The sequence below is a fragment of the Rhinichthys klamathensis genome, unplaced genomic scaffold, assembly GCF_029890125.1.
Source record: "Rhinichthys klamathensis goyatoka isolate OS25496 unplaced genomic scaffold, OSU_Roscu_1.1 h1tg000606l_1, whole genome shotgun sequence".
NCBI classification, from domain to species: Eukaryota; Metazoa; Chordata; class Actinopteri; order Cypriniformes; family Leuciscidae; genus Rhinichthys; species Rhinichthys klamathensis.
The window spans coordinates 53126-75031 of NW_026607061.1; the positions used below are offsets into that span (position 1 = coordinate 53126).

At 37.1% G+C, this 21906-nt stretch overlaps 2 protein-coding genes across 2 annotated transcripts in view; both read left to right on the plus strand.

Annotated features, from left to right (window-relative positions):
- The window catches only part of LOC130075888 (myosin-IIIb), a 53128-nt gene extending 34471 nt beyond the window's left edge, over positions 1-18657 (plus strand). The window contains exons 17-30 of the mRNA XM_056240701.1: positions 730-792; positions 1152-1271; positions 2566-2651; positions 2737-2784; positions 6862-6909; positions 7243-7334; positions 10357-10524; positions 12318-12448; positions 13695-13894; positions 13993-14082; positions 16345-16510; positions 16596-16925; positions 18003-18072; positions 18445-18657. Coding sequence (XP_056096676.1) covers positions 730-792; positions 1152-1271; positions 2566-2651; positions 2737-2784; positions 6862-6909; positions 7243-7334; positions 10357-10524; positions 12318-12448; positions 13695-13894; positions 13993-14082; positions 16345-16510; positions 16596-16925; positions 18003-18072; positions 18445-18452 — 1620 coding nt within the window. The 3' untranslated portion in view covers positions 18453-18657. The remainder of the gene's footprint in view (positions 1-729; positions 793-1151; positions 1272-2565; positions 2652-2736; positions 2785-6861; positions 6910-7242; positions 7335-10356; positions 10525-12317; positions 12449-13694; positions 13895-13992; positions 14083-16344; positions 16511-16595; positions 16926-18002; positions 18073-18444) is intronic.
- Positions 18658-18814: 157 nt separating this feature from the next.
- On the plus strand, positions 18815-21306 carry ccl27b (chemokine (C-C motif) ligand 27b). Its single transcript, XM_056240702.1, has 3 exons — positions 18815-18922; positions 20609-20726; positions 20828-21306. The coding sequence occupies exons 1-3, from the start codon at positions 18868-18870 to the stop codon at positions 20934-20936; spliced, it is 282 nt and encodes a 93-aa protein (XP_056096677.1). The 5' UTR covers positions 18815-18867; the 3' UTR covers positions 20937-21306.
- Positions 21307-21906: the final 600 nt, after the last annotated feature.

Genomic DNA, 21906 nt, shown 5'->3' on the forward strand with positions numbered 1-21906 from the left:
GGTGACGTCACGATCTCAGAAGAAAATCACTCGTATCTCTGGAACGCAAAGACCCAGAGAGCTCAAATTCGGGGGAGGAGGTCCCAGGGGAACCCTTGCCCGAACGCTAGAGTGGCGGGCCTCGGGGATGCCCCCTACCGGATCGCCGTTCGCTGGGACCCCCGATTTCGAACGGCTATAACTCGGGGAGCCGGGCGAGTTGGACCTCGGGGGTGGGCTCGTTCGAAAGGCCCCGTCCAGCACTACGAATGATTAGAGTCTTGGGAATATTGATCAAAGATTGACTGAGATATAAGCCGAAAAACGTGCGCCTTTAACCGGACGTAACTCCCTGACCGTCTACAATAGACTGTATATAAGGAGAGAGGCTCGGGAGCGCGCATGCACGTCACATCCGTTGGATTTCGCGGTAAATCCGACCCGGAGACATCACATAGAAATAGGAATACTGGCCTTCAGAGGTGATAGCAAAACCCGACAAGTGGATCATTGTAATGTGTGATTACAACCCCTTCACACACAGGCAATAAAAAAAGGATTCATTTTAGAAGAAAAGTTCCATATAGCACCTTTAAAACAGGTTGTGGTATTTCCCAAATACCTTTAAAGGCTGTATTTTCAGAAAATATATAGCTGTACAAATGACAAATTAGTCTTACCTTTGAGATGAGTGATAATGAATGCTGCATGTAGTGTTTCACCACATGACCCTGTGTGTACCAATTTTAGTTACAAGTTGCAGGTGACAACTTCAACTCAACCAGGAAGCAGTCTGTTGGTGCGCAATTCAAGGTAAATTATGCTTACAAATAATCATAGTGCATGTTTTATTTGCCGGTTTATTAGATGTATCTTATAATCAAATGTATGTAAATGCATCTGCATGCGTCTGTGCTTGAATATGCACATCTATTATTATTTTTTTTATATATCAGAAATATTATATTATATGGATGAATTTCTTAAAACACTGTCAAGAAGTTAATATTTCACCCCATATTGAAGTGAAGCCTAATTTCTGGTCCATTTAGGATTTTTGCATTGTGATTGTCATAATTAGGCACTGACATTCACTCATGCATTTGACCCTGCCTATGTTTATTTACCTGTCTTTGCATTGTTTGGAAACTAAAAGCGTTTGTTCCGTACAGCATTCCCTGGCTGTCCTTATGGAGAAGATGTTTGCCGCCAGTCCACACTTTGTTCGGTGCATCAAACCCAACCGAAGCAAACAGCCTGATCAACTAGACAGTAAACTGGTGATGGATCAGGTATGTTACCACAGGTCAGGTAGCTTCACAATCATCTCCGCTGGGTTCGGCCCCGTTTGTGGCCCCTTTTATTTTCCATATTGGAGCCAAATACATTCTCAGTTTTTCCTGCCCTCCAGTTCTCTGAGGTGTACTTAAAACCTGGAAGCCTTTTAGTGCTGTTATTTGAGTTAAATCCAAAATCCCTCTAATGATAGAGGAGCCACTGGGTTTGTGTGTAAGGGCCAATATGGACTGAACACTGTTTTAAGACATTGTCTTGTTTGAACTAGACAGTCACTGAGCAGCTTCATGACACAGTGACTATAAGCTCTGTACTGTGTAGATACTAGTTAAAAGTAGAAAATATAAGTGGTGTCTGCCTGTGTAAAATTTGCCACCACTCTACTAGGGTTATTCTTACTCATTGCTAGGTTGTTTTGAGTACTTGGTTATAGTAGTAGCAAGTAAACACCAACATTTTTTGTTCTGTTCTCAAAGAACCATCCTGTTCAAATGACATAATTTGTCTCGATATGCATAAACTGGAAATTCCAAGGCTGTAAATCATCTGACCATGTGTGTGACTTAATAGCAGTGTCATTCAGTGCATGTGCAGTACCTTTTAAACTACATGACTGTGCAACACTGGCACCTGCTGTAGAAGTGTGGAAGTGTAGTTTGCAGCCTAAAATAAGAAAAATCAGCCTGATGTAAATATCAATATAATAAATTGTTTTACACACTCACACACGTGTTTTCCTCATCATGGGGATCAAAAAACTTCCCATCAAGGACAAGGATTTCGGATATTGCCATCTTTGGCATATAATGTTATTAAAAAAAATTTATAAAATAATTGTTTATGTATAATATTATATGTAATAATGTAATATTTAAATACATTTACTTGTACAATGAAAGTAAAGAGCTAATCATGTTTTACTTTCCCAGCCTGTCATTCCAAATCTGTATGCTGCCTTTCTTCCTATAAAATACAAAAGAACATTTTTGAAAGAATATTCATTTTGCAGTATTGCTCACAAGTTGGATAAACTGCATTTGTTACTTTTTAGTTTGATGGTAAAAATCTAATTTTGTTGTATGCAAAATGAAGCTTTCGTTCAAGAGACTTTTTTTGTGTTCATGGAAAAATTTTAATTTCACTATGTTTGGAACGGAATAAGAATGAGTGAATAATTAATACATTTTTAGATGAACTATCCCTTTTAAAGTGACCTAATGGGACCTTTCAGAATCTCAATTGTCCCATCCATCATATTGATGTTCTTATTTTCTGCCTCCTCCTCTCTAGCTGAGATACAACGGTCTAATGGAAACAATCCGAATCCGGCGGGACGGTTTCTCATGGCGTCCAACTTTCAAGGAGTTTGCAGAGAGGTTTGTGTGCTGGCAGGAAAAATGACATTTTATCAGTTCATTACATCAGATTACCTGCAGTATGACTCAGATTTCTGTCCCGTAGGTACAACATTCTGCTGCTGAAACCGGATCTCCCGTCGGACAAGAGCAGGTTTGAGCAGCAGATACATCATATTGTGTTAAAGGTGCACCAAGTAATAAATTTAACAGGTTTTCAACCTAAAGAAGAGTATAGTACATTTGACAAATGTTTACATAATGTTAACTCGCATGAGAGAAATAAGCTCCCTATTATCAGCTGCTTTTGCTTGCATACAACAAAAAAGTATGTAAATATTGCCATAAAACATTATAGCTTAGTATAAAGTTCAAGACCAGCAGATTTCCATTACACGAGAGTAGATGTTAAAACTTCATGCTGATTTGCACTCGGCTTTCGCCAAGATAAGCACCAACTAAAACAGTAACCTTTGCCTCTCCATCCATTTACGTGTTCATCCATATGGTGATGTGAATATCTTTCTGTCTGGTGTTAATGACTGAAGTATATTTTCTGGCGCGTCAGCACACACAACGGCTGCAATGCTGGCTCCGGGGATCAACCACAGTTCGGTCTCCCCAGCGGATCAGCATGACAACCGTCTGGGTTGAGCCGAGTAGGGGACATCTCTGGGGTCTTCAAGTGGGCACCATCCGTCCTCAGTGTGTCGTCGACTAGCCCGAGACACCTCAAGAGGGCTCGACAGTGGCGTCCCAGAGTCACCCCCCTCCGTCCCCCACTCAACTCAGCCCAGCTTACTGACCTGTACATCAGCGTTTCTTTCTTTCTATTGTGCTTGAGATCCCTCCTGCTGCTGAGGCTGCTCCTTCCTCGTAGTTCAGTGGCATAAACCCTTGATGTGACCTAACCACAATCTCCTAACCACAATCTCTAACGCCACAATCTCACCGCAACCCGACCATACGCACCAACCCGTTTGACTAAGGCTGCTGAAGCCCCGCTGTCGTCGTTAAAGCATGTTCAGTGGTAAGGGTTCTGTATGGCCTTCTACCTACCCCAAAACACAACAATATCTGTCCAACAAAAATCCTCATTCACAAAAAATACAGTACACGGGATTGTAATAACTATGCAAACTATACAAATAATCCAACAAGACTCTTCAAGTTTTTCAAGAATTACGAAACCGTAGCGTGGTGGCCTGTACACAGCCAGCCAGAATCTTTCCGTCTCACCCACAGCCAGTTGCTGCTCCTCTCTGCTGCTTCAGATAAGTTCTTTACTGTGCGACGCAACTCTTGGCCACTGAATCCGACGTCTCTGAGAAACCGGGTTGTAGAGTGTGCCACAAATCCTCGACAACCCACTTCCACTGGATAAACCCGGACTCTCCATCCTCACATTTCAGTGGCCAGATGAGCATACCGCAGTTTCTTCCTCTAATATGCCTCATCTACCGCATCCTCCCATGGCACATCAGGTGAACAAGGCGTGCTGATCCAGACCACAAAACAATATCTGGTCGGAGGTTAGTGGTGGCAATGTCAGGTGGAAAAATAAGCCGTTGATCAAGATCAGCCAGCATTTTCCAGTCCCTAGCAGCTTCCAGTTGTCCTGTGCGAGAATTGGTTTTAACACCTTTTCTTGGTGGTTGCTCTCCTGGGCAGAGGAATATTGTCTTCTGTGTGTAATGTTTTGCTAGAAGAGGTTGCAACTTGTTGGTCATGTTACGTCTTCCAATGCTAAAGCCAAACACCGCAGTACCTTGCATCCTGTCAAAATGTGCCTTTGTGGCAGGTGATGAACCCAAAGGACAAGAGGGATCCTCTCCTACCCAGAGGTTCTCTCCTACCCTGCGGTGATGGGAGAGCATCATATGTTGACCTGATAAGAAAACTGATCCTACTCTCTTCCATTGACCAAAGGTCTTGCCAGCCCATCTTGCGTTGTTCCACACTCTTCCATCTCATCCATTCTCCCTGCTTGGCCTGGGAAATGGCCTTTATACACCTCATACTCTCCTCCTGCTTTCGCACCTCGTTGACTACCAGCTTCCTCCTTTGAGCTGGGCCTGCCTTGTGCCATTTAGGAGGAGCTAAACTAAGCCCAAAACCCCCTCTTCCATGCTGTACCTGTCCCACAATATCACCAATTTGAAGGGCAGCCTTTGCCTCTACCACAGCTTTCTTTGCTGACCACTTTCTACCAGTTTTTAACACAGGTGCTGCCTCCTTTACACATTTGTCGCGTGACTCTACTAATGTAATTTCCAGTCTGACCTTGGCACACTTAAACTCCTCGGTTAAAGCAGAGACTGGCAGCTGCAATACTCCTTTACTATAAAGTCCCACTCTGCTGAGGCAGCGTGGAACTCCCAACCATTTCCTGATGTATGAACTTATCAACGCTTCCAGCTTATCCACTGTTGTCAAAGAAACGTCGTACACGGTCAGTGGCCACAGCAACCTCGGCAGTAGACCAAACTGAAAGCACCAGAGTTTTAGTTTGCCAGGTAGAGCACAGCTGTTTATGCTCTTCAACCCTTCCACTGCTTGTCGTCTAACTTCTCCCACTCGAACTGTGTCCTTTAGATCCCCATCGTACCATCTCCCAAGACTCTTCACTGGCTTCTCAGACACTATTGGTATTGCCTCACCATTAATGAAGAATGTTTTATCTACTACTTTGCCTTTTAATTATCGAGATGCTCCTTGATTTAGAGGGCTTAAATTGCATTCGTGCCCATTCGATGTTATCGGTTAATTACGGTACCCAATAACCGATTAGTGCAGGCTACTGTTGTAGTCATGGTTGTCATGTCATCCATGTATGCTCTGATTGGTGGTAGTCGCATCCCAGAAGCCAAGCCCTCTCCTCCTACTACCCATCTTGATGCCCTCATGATTACTTCCATCGCCATGGTAAAAGCCATTAGAGAAATGGTGCATCCTGCCATTATTCCAACCTCTAGGCATTGCCATGCAGTGCTGAATTTTGGAGTTGAGAAACTGAATTGCAAATCTCCAAAGTAGGCTTTCACTAAATTTGTTATGGTCATCATCACTCTGAAAAAATCAAATGCTGCCCAAAGAAGCTCATGTGGCACTGAACCATATGCATTAGCCAAATCCAGGAATGTCACATGGAGCTCCTTCCTCTCCTTTTTAGCTGGTTGAATTTGTTGCCAGATCACATTGATGTGTTCTAAGCATCCTGAGAACCCTGGAATACCCGCTTTTTGTATTGAAGTGTCAATGAAGCAGTTCTTTAATAGGTAGGTTGACATTCTCTGAGCAATAACGCTGAAGAAAATCTTGCCTTCAACGTTTAATAGTGAAATGGCACGAAACTGACTGATGCTTGTAGCATCTTTTTCTTTAGGGAAAAAGACTCCACCTGCTCGACGCCATGCTCTAGGCACAACCTGTTTTTCCCATGCCACTTTCATCAATTTCCACAGAATTCGCAGAACTCCTGAAGCACTCTTGTACACTTTCTACGGCCACTCCACCTCTTTCCACTTAGGTGCACAGTCCTCCATTTGGTATTCTGCTGGATTGATAGGTGGGATATCTGACGGAATTGACATAGGCTCATGCCTTTTTGCATCTGTATGTGTTTCCTCCAAATATCTCTCCAGCTCAACCTTAGATGCTTTTAATGTGCCATTCTTCTCACTGGTGAATAACTTATTTACGAATTTGAATGGGTCTTTATAGAAATTAGCTCTCGCACGCTCCTTCTTTTTGTAGCGTTTCCGTAGGCGCTCAGCTCTGTGCAATGTTGCGAGCTTATCTTTTATGGCTCTTTGTAAGAGATTGAGTCCCTCCTTCTGACTTTGTTCTGCTCTTCTACATTGCTTCCTCAGCTGTCTCCTTTCTCTAATAAGAAATTAGTTTAAGTTGAATTTATTTGCACAGTATATATTTTGCTATATATATATATATATATATATATATATATATATATATATATATATATATATATATATATATATATATATATATATAAATAAAGTATACAATGAAAAAATAAATAAAATGCCATTCTTATTACAGTGCACGAAGAGGTGTAAAATCTATAATAAAATCTATAATGGAAAATCTAAAATAAATAACATAAAATGACTTTGTGCTCCTTTTAAATGAGCTCTTCATGATGATAAATACTGATAATGATTATTTGGTTTCATCTACAATGGTTCTCGTTTTCTTTTTTTGCTTTTAGTTGTATGTCGATCCTCAACAGCACTGAACTCTCTGGTTGGAAGTGTGGGTAAGTTTGAGCCTAATGCAACCTGTCTAAATGAAGTAAATGCAATTATAAGCATTATTAGTGGCATTTAAGACATGCATCACTATTATTATTGTTCATTTGTACAGTTAGTGATTTAAACAAACCCCCTAATCACTCACATTTCCTTCAGAAAATGTTAAAATAATTTTTTGTTTTGATGGTCCTGTCAGGATTTTAGGTTTGTAAAATCTTTCACAGGCTCTAACATGTTTTCATTTTGGCTTGATATTGTACGAGCCAATAAATTAGATACTTAAATGGTTCAGATAATATCTAACAAGTCACAGCAGTTCTCCTGTGTTGCTCTTTCAGATCGTCGCGTTTGTTTTTCAAGTACTGGCACCAGGAGGAGTTGGCCCGTCTGCTGGAGAGACTGGGACGAGCGGCGGTTGTCATTCAGAAGAGTGAGTAGCAATTAAACTAGTTTAAGCCTCTGTATAATTATGGAGGAACTCACATGAAACCTTTGGCTCCTAGTTTGACTTCTTTATTGCAACCTAAATCACCTCTCAGATAATTATACTAATGAAACGGTGTCATGAGCGCAAGTTCAGACATGAACTGCAAGATTCAGATGTGAACTGCGAGATGTGAACTTTTTATTTATTTTTATATTTTTTTCACTTAAAAAAAGGTTTCTTGCATCAAAAGTCATAAAACTGCTGTGACTATTATTCATTGTATTATTTTCCATCATCTGATTTATATTTGGAGTTGTACAGGCTGTTTTCAGTATTCAGGCCATCCTGACAAAGTCTTGATATGCAAACATGGGTGGTCATACACTTCTGGTCAAACGTTTGCAATCATTACGATTTTTAAAATGTTTTTGAAAGAAGTCTCTTCTGCTCACCAAGGCTGCATTTATTTGATCAAAATACAGTTAAAACAGTAATTTTGTGAAATGTTATTAAATAATTTAAAATAACTGCATTATATTTATATTTTTATAAGAAATACAGTTAAAACCGTAATATTGTGAAATAGTATTAAATAATTTAAAATGACAGCATTATGTTTATATTTTCTCCCTTTGCATCAAAGGTTACTACTTACAATGTGCTTTTGCAGCGTTGCGCATTGTAGCCAATCACAGACAAGTCAGTTGAACAGAACGGCCAATCAGATGCGTTTAAATGAGTCGCTGCACCTAAAATGTTTACCGCAAGCTCACCGAGTTCTACACTTTTGAAATTCTGTCGTTATAGCTATTAAAGCTGCAGTCGGCAAGTCTGGCAGATTGAGTGGATTTAGGCAAAATTTGAATGTTTACAACTCTCATGCCCCTCCCCCACTATCAACGAATACCCTCCCACCGAGTTCGTGCTCGTCAGTGCGTGTGCACCAGGTTATCTGTGAACGTGCCCGTCTCATCAGCATCCATCAACACCATGGAGTATTTGGAGGTATGCTGCCCTGGCTAATCTACCGATAGATTGCAATTGCTAACGTCATTTATACTCTAAATAAGCTTACTTGATTTGTTAGTGTTTTGAAAGCGAGATACATCCGCCATCACTCTTCGTTACTGCGCGAACTTCAGGCGTGTGCATGTGATTGTAACGTGCGCGAGGGGTGGCGTGTGCCCGATCTGTGATTGACAGTCAGATCTCACACCCCCCTGCGCTGATTGGACCCGATGATCTGGGAGCTGTGGATTTTTCCAAAACAAATAACACACTCCAGGTGGAGTTAGAAGCTCAGGTTTTTTTCTAAAACCACTTTATTTATGTTGTTCTGTCGGATTATAGTGTCGATTTCACTGAATATGATCAAAAAAAATTTGCCGATGGCAGCTTTAAACTTGTTTCAAATAAGAGGTTCACTGCAATGTAGTCAGTTTTCGTGAGAATGCAGAACCGGTGGGCTCACGATGAAATGATTGTCAGTTTCATATTATATACATCTATAGCTTTCTGAATATAGTCTATTCACAGTATGAATAAAGGCATTATTTTTCATGCTGCTAAGAAGACTAGTGCTCACATACACTGCAAATTTTCAGGAGTTTAGTTTTCATTTAAATGCTGCAGTAAATCCACTAATTTATTGTTCTATGTCTTTGACAGACATAATAAGCAGCTAATATCTGCAGTTTAACACACATAAGCTCTTTTCTTCTCTTTTATTAAGACTATTATATAAGCCATTTTTACTTTTACTATGAATTTAGACTAATTTAAAAAGCCTAATAAAGTTAAAAATGTTGGTTGGCGAATTATTATCATTTTATTATAATAACGGTCACATGTATAGCTCAACACTGAAGTGACTTCAGCTGAAAAATGACACTTTTTTTCATTGAATCATTTTCCTGTTTTCACTGTAATGGTCCTTGCACACTGAGTCCGAAATTTTCGTATGCGTTTTTCGGTGGCTCTGAATTGTCAAAACACCATTCAAAATGCTTGCTACGGATGTGAACATTTTATTTCGGACGAAAGTTTCGGAGGCAGTGTGTAAACGTGATTGACAAAACATGAGGTCGTATTTATTTTTTAACGCATGAAAATTTCGGCCGCGAATTTCGGACTCAGTGTGCAAGGACCTTTAAGCTGCTTTGAAACAATCAGTATTGTATAAAGCGCTATATAAATAAAGGTGACTTGACTTGTTTATAGCTACTTGTAAAGGCTGCAGGGACAAACTTAGGAGGACATTTTTTTTCTTTTCTTTTTTTCTTGACGTGATATTTTCAAGGCTAATATTCCAGTATTAAAGGGATAGTTCACCCCAAAATGAAAACTCTGTCAGTAATTACTCTCCCTCATGTTGTTCAACCCCGTAAGACTTTCGTTCATCTTCGGAACACAAATTAAGATATTTTTGATTAAATCTGAGAGCTGGATCACTCCTCCATAGGCTTCTTAAGGGATCAAAACTGGCCGGCCAGCTTCTAGGTTGTACGTCACACGCATCACACGCATGACCAGCGTCGGCCAATAGTGAGCCGTGCAACCTAGCTTTGCGCAGTTTCACTACGTGAACTCACTCGAGGCCCACAGGGAAGGAAATGAATAGTTGAATAAAGTCGTTATTTTTGTTTGTTTTTTTTGCGCACAGAAAGTATTCTCGTCGCTTGATAAACTTAAGGTTGAGCCACTGTCGTCACTCGGACTATTTTAACGATGTCTTTCATAACTTTTGGGCCGGCCAGTTTTGATCCCTTAAGAAGCCTATGGAGGAGTGATCCAGCTCTCAGATTTAATCAAAAATATCTTAATTTGTGTTCCGAAGATGAACGAAAGTCTTACGGGGTTGAACAACATGAGGGAGAGTAATTACTGACAGAATTTTCATTTTGGGGTGAACTAACCCTTTAAGTCAAAGAATGGCTTCATTTGCATCCAAAGAAGTCTGGGCTAAAGCCCTGAATATCCACTGACCCTAGAACTGCTCCTGACTACATCACATCTTGTTCTTTAGATTTCCGGATGAGGATCTGCAGAAGGAAGTATCTGGCATTGCTAGCAGAGCTACGGAGGCAGCGTCAGGCTCAGCGGGAGAGAGAGGAGCGCGAGGAGGAGGAGAGGAGACGACAGCAGCTGGAGGACGAGAGGAAAAGACGTCTGCAAGTGGAACAGGAGAACCTGCGTAAGGACTGTTTTCACAGCCGCTTCAGTGTGAAGTGTGTTAAAGGGATAGTTTAACCAAAAATGAAAATTAGCCCATGATTTACTCACCCTGAAGCCATCCTAGGTGTATATGACATTCTTCTTTCAGACGAATACAATCGAAGTTATAATAAATAATATCCTGGCTCTTCCAAGTTTTATAACGGCAGTGGATTGGAACCAACAGATTGAAGCTCAAAAACGTGCATCCATCCATCATAAACGAACTTCACACGCCACACTACTTCTGACGTCATATGTTGCGCTTAAGGCGCAAGTAGACTGTGTTTGGCCGGAAGCTAGAATTTTATTTTGTAACGTATTAAATATGAATATTTTTCTTACACAAACTTATTGTTTTGCTTCAGAAGTCCTTTATTAACCGCCTGGAGCCGTGTGAAGTTCGTTTATGACGGATGGATGCATGTTTTTGAGCTTCAATCTGTTGGTTTGCAATCCACTGCCGTTATAAAACTTGGAAGAGCCAGGATTTTTTTTATAATATAATCGTTATATATATATATATATATATATATATATATATATATATATATAAATATATATATTTAGTAGTCAACCAAAGAAATCCTTAGTCGACCAAAGTCCTGTCCTGTGCAACGATCAGTCGACAAAAAAAAAAGAAACTATGTTTTGCATTTTGATTGAACATTTATTGAACAATTGTCATAGAGCATTTATAAAACAACAACGAAAAAACATCAATAATGCATAAAACTATAATAATAATACAATTCTTTAAAAATTAAGTGATTTTTTTTAACTGCAAAGTGAGGAGCTCTGTCCTAGGTCTATAGTAACAGTCACAATCGCGCACCTGACCACACCACACGCTACAAAAAATATAACCGCTAAAACTGCTAAATAATGCAAAATCCTAATAAAAGCTCTCGTTTATACAGGCTGTATATTCTTCTTTACTTTCAAAGCTATTGTCCAGCCGATCTAGGCGTTAAAACAAACACACAAAAAACCCAAAATAGCCTAAAAAACAATCCTAATAATAATAGGCTGTATAGTAGGAAGGCATATAGGTTTATTTTCATTTTGTTACATTGTTTAGGCTATTTTCAACGCGTCTATTTTTTTTTTTTGTACAAAATAAAAACAACATAAGAAAGCACAATCTATTGAGTCAGCATAATAAAGCCGTTAAAGGGCCTGCTCACATATCCCGTCTTTTGCGCGTTCAAGTTCGTTATTTCAAATGTATGCGCGCTCATAATGGAAGCGGCGTGCTCGTTTTTTCCAAGCGGTCCGCGCCGCAGCAGCAGCAGTGCAGCCAGCCACAGGTGCGGTTCCCGAGTGCTCTACGTGGTGCGCTAAACTGTGGTGCTGTTACAAAATAGCCTAAATTGCAGCATTTAAAGTTGGGGATAAAACATAGGCTAATTATATTTAGAATACAGTAATATATAACTGCTTATAAATTAATAAATATCAAGGAGTAAATCAATGAAAATGTCTTTCTATTGGTAAAAAAAAAAGAAAAAAAAATGCAACTGGTCGACTAATGAGAATGTCAGTCGACCAAGACGGCATCGACCGATTAGTCGACTAAACGACTAAAGTTGACAGCCCTAATATATATATATATATATATATATATATATATATATATATATATATATAATATATCGTCTGAAAGAAGAAAGTAATATACACCTAGGATGGCTTGAGGGTGGGTAAATAATGGGGTAATTTTCCTTTTCATTAATTTTAATCCTTTAAGTTCGTGTCTGTGTGTGTTTGCAGGACCAGCGTCTCCACCGGTACCCTTGCCGAGAAAGAAAAGGCCTGAGCCCAGGCCTCGCTCTGTGCTGACTGGCGTCCTGAAAGCTCCACATCTGCCTCCTGTACCGCGGCCGCGCAGCAAGCTTTTTGAGGTGTGACATCCATAACTTATTCAGTGAAATTCTGCACCTCGATTAATGAGATTACCTCTTTAACCTACCAGCTTAAAGATTATTTAAGTCACATCTCTAGTCTGTGTTAGAGCTTGAACATGTTACACTCCCCCTATTTGAAGTTTGAAGTTGACTTGAAACCAAAATTGACTTTAAAACATGTTTCTCGCATGTTAATACCATGTAGAATGCCATATTACAAAACTAAGATGAATTGCAAATGCCATTTCTTCTATACTTTATGCATTATTTTAATTTCATTGATATATTATATTGAATTAGCTTTTATTTTTATATTTTCAGATCATTTTAATTTTAGTTAAAGTTTTAGTATGTTTGTTTTGTACGGAGCCTCATACCCTCATATGACGTGTGGACAAAAATATATATATATCATGGCCATGATTTACTAATTCGTTCCCTCGTTTCACTAAATTGTGTGCACAATATAATAATTAGTTTCCCTCGATCTAGTAAATTGTGGCCCATTTTACTTATTCATTCCCTCGTTTCACTAAATTGTGTGCATGATATAATCATTTGTTCCCTCGTTTCACTAAAATGTGCACATGAGATAATTCATATTGTGCGCACAATATAGGGAACCAAGGTAATAATTTGTTCCCTCGTTTCACTAAATTGTGCACTTGATATAATAATTCTTTCCATCGTTTCACTAAATTGTTCACACGATATAATCATTTGTTCCATCGTTTCAATAAATTGTGCACAATACAATAATTAGTTTCCCTCGATTTAGTAAATTGTGGCCACATGGTAGTAATTCGTTCCCTTGTTTCACTAAATTGTGCTCGTGATATAATAATTTGTTCCCGAGTCGTTTCACTAAACTTGTGTGCACAATATTATAATTATTTTCCTCGATTTAGTAAATTGTGGCCACGTTGTACTAATTCGTTCCCTCGTTTCGATTGAACTAAAACAATGGAACAAATTATTATATTGTACTCACTATTAACTTAAAACGAGGAAACAAATTTGTAAAATGTACGTAATTTCGTGAAAAATTAGTAAGTTGTGGGAGCGAATTAATTTGTGGGGCTCCATAGTTTTGTATTTTGTCATTTTTGTTTATATATATATATATGTAGTTTTTTTTTGTTTTAGTTTAGTAAAGCTATTTTAGTTAAAGTTAAACTAAATGTTGGTTTTAGTTAACGGTAATAACCCTGACTTTATGTGTCATACTCATTTTTCTGGACAGGCGACTCCGTTTGATAACGAGCTGAATGAGAACGTCCACCTGGACGCTTCTCTGATGCTTCAGCCGATAGATGAAGAGCGTATTAAAGAGAAACACCTGAAAAAGAGTAACACCATCCGCTGGTTTAAAGAGACGCAGGTCCGTAAGCTGACCAGAGACGGTACCTTCCCCAGCTGGTTCCATGGCATGATCACACGCAGGTTAGCTTTGATGAACTATCGATTAGTCCAATCAATTCTCTATTGTAGTGAACATGGGAATATATTATTATGTGCTGACTGTAACTTTGGTTTCTCAGACAAGCAGAAGATCTCCTGATCAACAAACCTCTCGGCTGCTTCTTGGTGCGTGTCGGTGAAAGCCGGGAGGGTTACACTCTGACCTTTAGGTACATGCTACTTTATGCTATGGCAAAACTAGTCTCAGCCTCAGACGTCACGCCCACAGAACGTTGGCTAAACGTCTGATGCATATGGTACACTTAACTGGAAACACTTCAGGAATGTCGAAGTCGTCATCTGATTGGTTGAATTTGATCGGATTTCCGGGGGGCACGAGTGTCGCGTTTATTTTCGGTCCGCCGGGAAACAAAGCGCAGACGTGTGATTGCGGAAGAAAAACTGTTGTGTTTACATGAGTGACAATGAGCATTTATCAAGATCAGCTAAACGTAGGATTCTCAAAAGTATGCGAGGTTCACGGCATAGACTCTTGAAGTTCTCTTCTCCTTCTTTGATTTTCTATGCTGACTGACTTGTTGCACGCTGGTCTGTTGTTGTGGGGACATTTCCACGCCCCGAAACGTGACGCTGAACGAAACGAACTGTAATTGGTTGTTTGACATGTCGGTCAAACGGCCTTATGGGCGGGCCTTGGCCAAAGAAAGCTGCTATGAATTCCAGACCTTCAGCTGTCAGTCTGAAGGTCTGGCTACGCGAGACTATGGCAAAACTAAATTATATATGTCAAAATCAACATGCTAGTCAATCACTAAAGGTGCTTTTATTGTGTTAACCCTTACATTGTGTTCTGGTCATTTTGACCCAGAGAGGATTGTTTTTGTCTGAAAATGCTATTTTTAATGTAATCAAATTGGACTAAAACGTACTGACTTTGCTCACACAGGGTATAACAACTTACCATAAAAAAATAAAACAAGTAAATAATAATAATTAAAAAATAATAATAATAATACAAGAATATATATATATAGAGAGAGAAAGAGAAGACCATAAACTTAGGGCCCTATCATACACCCCGTGCAATGCAGCGCCAGGCGCAAGTATGTTTTGCTAGTTTCAGCCTGACGCAGTTATCATTTTCACGTCCTGCACCACGTTGTTTAAATAGCAAATGCATTTGCGCCCATAGGCGTGCTGGTCAAAACGAGGTGTGTTCAGGCGCATTGTTGGCGCGTTGCTATTTTGTGGCAACTGAAATAGACTGCGCCATTGACCAACTGAAAACCTTTTTGTTATTTAAAGCGCGCATTAGTAAAATGAGCCTATAGGCGGATCCACAACGCGTGTACCCTCTGCTTATTACACACACAGGGCAAATATTAAAAATGGAAGGATTACAATGTAAAAGATTATTATTCTGTTCATAAAGATATGGTAAAAATTGGGAAATTACACTCGGGTGTGTTTTGGGCGTAACATGCAAAAAAAACAATCAATTACTCATTAAGAGAATATAGACAACCTTTTTAGACCATGTCCTGTGCGCCGACCATTTTTCCCGTCGTTAAAGGGATAGTTCACCCATAAATGAAAAATAGCCCATGATTTACTCACCCACAAGCCATCCTAGGTGTATATGACATTCTTCTTTCAGACGAATACATCATAGTGCATCCATCCATGATAAAAGTGCTCCACACGGCTCCGGGGGGTTAGTAAAGGCCTTCTGAAGCGAAGTGATCTGTTTGTGTAAGAAAAATATCCATATTTAAAACTTTATCGACTAAAATAACTAGATTTAGGCAGTAATTCCCCATTAATACAGTTGACTTGAAGGAGTGAATGAAAATAAGTGAGTGAATTCGGACAGCCGTTGTTATTGCAGTGCAATATGGGATTGAATGAGTGCACTCAGTAACGTCCACTATGGTTTCGGACACCACTACAAATGGCTGTCCTCTCAAATAATGCCCTATTTTAGGGTATAGGGGGAGATTTTGGATTCAGCCCATGACTATGAAAACTACAAAATAAAAGACATGAAAACATAAACATGAACCAAAACTCAAAACTAACGTGACAATACAAATATTTTATTTGTCTATATAAAACACATTTTATGTATATTTACTTTTTTTATTATTATTATTAGTAATATTATTATAAATAGTGAAATTTATTTATATAAAAATAGTAACAATAAATAAAATATAGAAAAATATTGATGATTATACTTTATCATCAAATATTTTAAAAGTGTAATTATATAATAATAATGAACACATATGAATACATATAAATAAATAGTATAAATTAATAATAACAATGATAATTTATTATAATGTGCAAAAACTAATATGCAAAATTTTATTTTATATTATTGTTGTTGTTGTTTGTTTAATTAATTATTGTTGCTAATTTTATTGATTTATTTGAAACATGTTTCTGGTACTGGTTCTCTATAACAGGGGTGCCGACCGCTGCCGTCACTACATGGTGGAGATGCAGAACAATGGGAAGTATGTGATTCTCGGGGAGGACCGGGCTCATTCCTCCCTCACAGACCTGGTCCAGTACCACAGTCAGGTGGGCATCAAGCCCTTCATGGAGCTGCTCACGGTGCCCTGTGGTCAGGTGGGTGTGCTTCACTCGTGGAAGGGCTTTCACTGCCCTTTTGTCTGATATAAAGATGGAGTGTGGTGTGTGTGTGTGTCTACAGATGTGTGATCGGGAGCCGGACTATGAGGAGCTCAAAGCTTTTACATCATCATCATCGGAGAGCAGCGCTGCGTTTCATGCTGAGGACATGGACACGTGTTCAAATAAAGTGCATGTACAGATGCAGAGACTCTTCCTGCCGCCGGGAGGAAACTCAAACGTTGAGTCGCACAAACCCCCGGTGCTCAAGCGCATATCTGACCGGCGCAGACGGGTCGAGGCCGCACAGACGGAGCACAAGGACGACGATCCCAACCTCGAGAGCAGGCCGTTCCCTCGACTCTACCCGTCCATACGACTGGCCATGAGGGAGATCCAGCAGATCCAACAGGTACAAACACACAAAACATATTGAAGATATATAGACCGGCACACTTTTTACTCCAGTGAATATTTATTATTGAATAATATTATTCAGTTTGTATACACATAAACATCAAGCTTAGACTAGGGGGAAAATTAAATCAAGCTATTATAACATTTGCACCTTTATGGGCAACACCCCCAGGGCATGTTGTCTCACTATGTGGGGTAAGTTGTCACAATGGGAACCTGCTATTTGACAGACTTTTCAGATATATATATAAAACTGGGGAAGGAAATAAATAGAATGTAAAAGGAAGAAAAAAAAAGAAGAAAAAAAAATATATATATATACTGTTTAAACTTATAAATAGAATGAGTATATACTATTTATTTATTTATTTTATTTACATAGTATAATGATTAAATGCAAAATTATAATTTTTTTTGTTTGTTTAATAATTTATTAAACAAACTAGGTTATTTAGTACCATTGATATACTATTATATTTTTTATATATTTTGAATTAGACTCTATTTTTCTGTTTTCACTTTAATTTAATTAGTTTAGTTTTGAACTGTCTACATAGTTTTGTTAATTTTTACTTTTTTTTAGTTTTAAGTTATTTTAGCACTTCAAGTTAAATAAAACTAAGACTAGCTGTATTGTTCTACCTGTATTTTATTTCAGTTAACGTATATATTTTATTTCAAGTAACAAGTTTTTGATATATAAAATATATAATATTTATACGATAATAACCCTGATCTGTATAATATTTCTTTGTTATTTTAGTTTCTCTATTGGTCCCTAATTTAGATCCTGTTTTTCAAACAAAATCACACAATATTTCAACGCGATTGTGTAACGAACTGTTAGAAAAGATGCCAGAAAAGCCTCATTTCTGTGCCGTAGGGAAAATGCCACCTTGATAGTGTGAGGTGAAGAGCCTGTGGATTGACATTTTGATGTGTGTTTGTTTTGTTTAAACAAAAGTACATTGAACTTGCATGATTTACCCAAAGTGAACTCACTAGACTGGAATTTCACCCGGCTGTGATGTAATCTCTTTACATGTTGTTTCAAATCCCATGTCTTTCCCAGCACTTCCAGCAGAGCCAAGAACAGATCCAAGTGCCCTCTGGCAAACCCTTGAGCTCATGGAAGAGGACGGGTGAGTCCTGAATCAATCTTTCTATGTTTCTTTTCTTTACCCTTTTCAATGTCTTTAATCCGTGAACAACCCATATGACTTCCTTGAAACACAAAAGAAGATCCAAAGCATCTCAAGTGCCCTCCAGTGTAGTGACCGTAAATGCACTCAAACTGAATGCAACTTCATATGATGCTGTGCGAGTGGATAAAGATCATTTTTAGTTTATTATATGCTAAAATATTTCACAAAAATCTAATTTAGTGGTGCGTTTTTCCTCACTTTTGCAGTTTGAAAGCCCAAACTCCTCATTATAAAAACAGTTTAGAATGCAGTTTTGAGTGAATTCATTTATTTGATCAAATGCATTTCTCGTCTCTTTCTGTCTTTCAGATGCATGAAACTGTGGAGAATGAAACGACAGATGTTCTTGATGCTGCTATCCAATTTTTTTTAGGTTTATGTAAATGTAAAATTTTAATGTAGTTACGGTGAAAACTACATTGATTTAAAGCAATTTTAACTTAATTCTTATTATTGGTTGTAATTTTATTTAATGTAAATTATGCTGTTTTTAGGTGATTGAATAAATGATTGTTTCATACACTACAGGTCTCTGTTTTTGAACGCATGAATGAAAATCTCTAAACGCTTGAGGCTGAATGTAGCAGAAAGGTGAAGTGTTAATTGTCTGTCACACACGCTGATGAATATGCCGATCGTCATCTCGTAATAGGTGGAGCTTTAACAGCACATATAAGAGTGATCAGAGTCTCAGATCTCGCAGGATTTACAGGGAATCTCACCGATCTTCCGATGGATCTCGTAGTGCTCGCGATTTTACTGTCCATCACCTTCAGCGCCGCTCAAGGTAATACTTAGGGTTACTGCAAATCACATTCATGTTCACATTCATTAGGGTTACTGCAAATCACATTCATTTGCTTCAGATTAAGATTAAGGATAGATAGTTTTGCATTACAATTTTTGAATATATATTTTTATATTTTGTGTGTGAGTGTGTGTGTAAAATATATATATATATATATATATATATATATATATATATATGAAAAAAATACAAATATATATATACACAGGTTTTATATATACACTACCGTTCAAAAGTTTGGGGTCGGTACGATTTTAAATACTTTTAAAAGAATTCTCTTCTGCTAACCATGGCTGCGCTTATTTGATTAAAAATACAACAAAAATCAGTTATAGTATTAAATATTATTCCAGTGTAAATCAGCTGTTTTCTGTGTGAATATATAGTAAAGTGTCATTTATTCCTGTGATCAAAGCTGAATTTTCAGCATCACCAGTGTCAGTGTCTTCAGTGTCAAATGATCCTTCACAAATCAGTATAATATGAGGATTTGATGCTCAAGAAACATTTATTATTATTATCAATGTTGAAACAGTTGTTGGTCTGTCAGTTGTACAGTTTTTATTTTTTTAGGATTCTTTGATGAATAGGAAGTTCAAAAGAACAGCATTTGTTTGAAATAGAATCTTTTGTAACATTATAAATGTCTTTACTGTCCTTGATAAATAAAAGTATTGATTTCTTTCCTCCAACAAATAAAAATAAAATTCTCACTGACCCCAAACTTTTGAACGGTAGTGTATATATATATATATATATATATATATATATACACACACAAAATAAAAAATATATATTAAAAATTGTAGACACATATAGACACATAGATATACACACATTTATGGATGGATAGATTTATTTATATATATATATATATTCAAGATAAAACACAATAATGGGAATAAATACAATTTTTATATATATATATATAAATAAATCTATCCATCTATAAATGTGTGTATATCTATGTGTCTATATGTGTCTACAATTTTTAATATATATTTTTTATTTTTTGTGTGTGTGTATATATATAAAACCTGTGTATGTGTATATATATATATTTGTATTTTTTTCATATATATATATATATATATATATTACACATATATATATATATATATATATATATTCAAGATAAAACACAATAAGGGGAATACATATTATTTATTTGTATATATATATATATATATATATATAAATCTATCCATCCATAAATGTGTGTATATCTATCTGTGTCTACAATTTTTAATATATATTTTTATATTTTGTGTGTGTGTGTATAAAACCTGTGTGTGTATATATATTTGTATTTTTTTCATATATATATATATACCGTACACCACACACACAGGTTTTGTATATATATATATATATATATATATATATATTATATATATATATATATATTCAAGATAAAAGACAATAAGGGGAATAAATATAATTTATATATATATATATACCGTATACAAAACCTGTGTGTGTAATGTGTATATATATATATATATATTTATTTGTATGTTCTTTTTTTTACACTGCAGGAATTAATCTTTTAGTCTTTAAAACAATTGCCATTAATACCTCTGAAATATGCAGCATATAGAATCGATGCATTCATGTCTTATTGCATTTATCAGTGTTAGTGGTGGATTTGGTTTTGATTTCCAGGCGCCACACCCAAATGTTGTGTTGAAACGACTAAAAAGTTTCCTCTTGAAGTTCTGCTGAAGGTCACGAAATACGACGTCCAGACGGGCCAAGGAGTGTGTACGATTGATGCCCTCGTGTGAGTTATTTATATTTCATGTCTTCTGAATTATGAATTTCTGAGAAGGATCATTAAAGCAGAGAATAGCCCATGTGTCAATCATAAACCTCCCGTTTCAGATTGCATGTCAAAGACAAGAGATACTGTGCAACACCCAAGCTGGAGAGACTTCTGAAAATGATACTGTCAAAACCGAGGAACGGTCTTAAATACGGTTCTGCTGTTTGAATGGGATCAGAGGATATAATGCATCATAAACATGTGTAAAGATCCTTTACTTTCTTCTGTAACACTTTATTATAAGGTGACATAGTTACACATGTTACATGTACTTACTATAGTAATAACAGTAAATTATGCATAATTAAGTATCTAACCATACATGTAGTTAACAATTACTACGAAGTACTTATTTGTGTAATTATACTGTAACAACATCCTTAAAATAATGTGCAACCCTTTCTTCTGTTTGCATGTTTTTCTACATTAGCTTGATGAACTAGGTTACCTTGCATATGTAGTTACTAGTCTTGAACCCATTTTGTTGAATGCTTTATAACTGCTTTCTTACAACAAAATAAAGATGTTTTTTTATATATTTCTCATGCTTTAAAATATACTCTGTATTAAGTTGTATATATATTATGTTTGTAATGGCACATTAGTTTGAGAAAGGCTCATTATCCATTTTTACTTAATGGTAAAAAGTTTTAAAAGCATATCAACAGCACGTCTTGAGTTATGGTTCAAATAAAGGGCTGTTCGTGTGATTGATGAAGGTACTTTGGATATTTTCTATTTAAACAAGGGTCTATAATAAAAAAACATCAGTCTTCTGAGTAAAGACATATATTAAGATATTTACAAACTATATATATACATAAGTTAACAATGAGCAATATATTTTACAGCATTTCTTAATCTTTGTTAGATTAACAACAACAAAATAAAATTACTGGTAGTTTATTCTTGTTAGTTCACAGTACATTAACTAATGTTTACAGACATTATTAGTATATCATTTCAAAAAACATTAAGGCGACATCATGTATACTTTCTTAAATTTATTTAAGTGTTATTTCTTATTAATGCCATGAGAATTATATTTCCATCCGTTTTTATTCACTACTGTTAACAATCTTTCTGAAGGTTTTACTGTTACTGAAATACATATAGCATAAAGTGGTAACTTTACAAA

Coding starts and splice junctions, on each gene's coding strand:
- ccl27b (XM_056240702.1), top strand. CDS start 18,868: ATGGATCTCGTAGTGCTCGCGATTTTACTGTCCATCACCTTCAGCGCC. Junction 18,923..20,608: donor CACCTTCAGCGCCGCTCAAG/GTAATACTTAGG, acceptor TTTGATTTCCAG/GCGCCACACCCAAATGTTGT. Junction 20,727..20,827: donor TGTACGATTGATGCCCTCGT/GTGAGTTATTTA, acceptor CTCCCGTTTCAG/ATTGCATGTCAAAGACAAGA.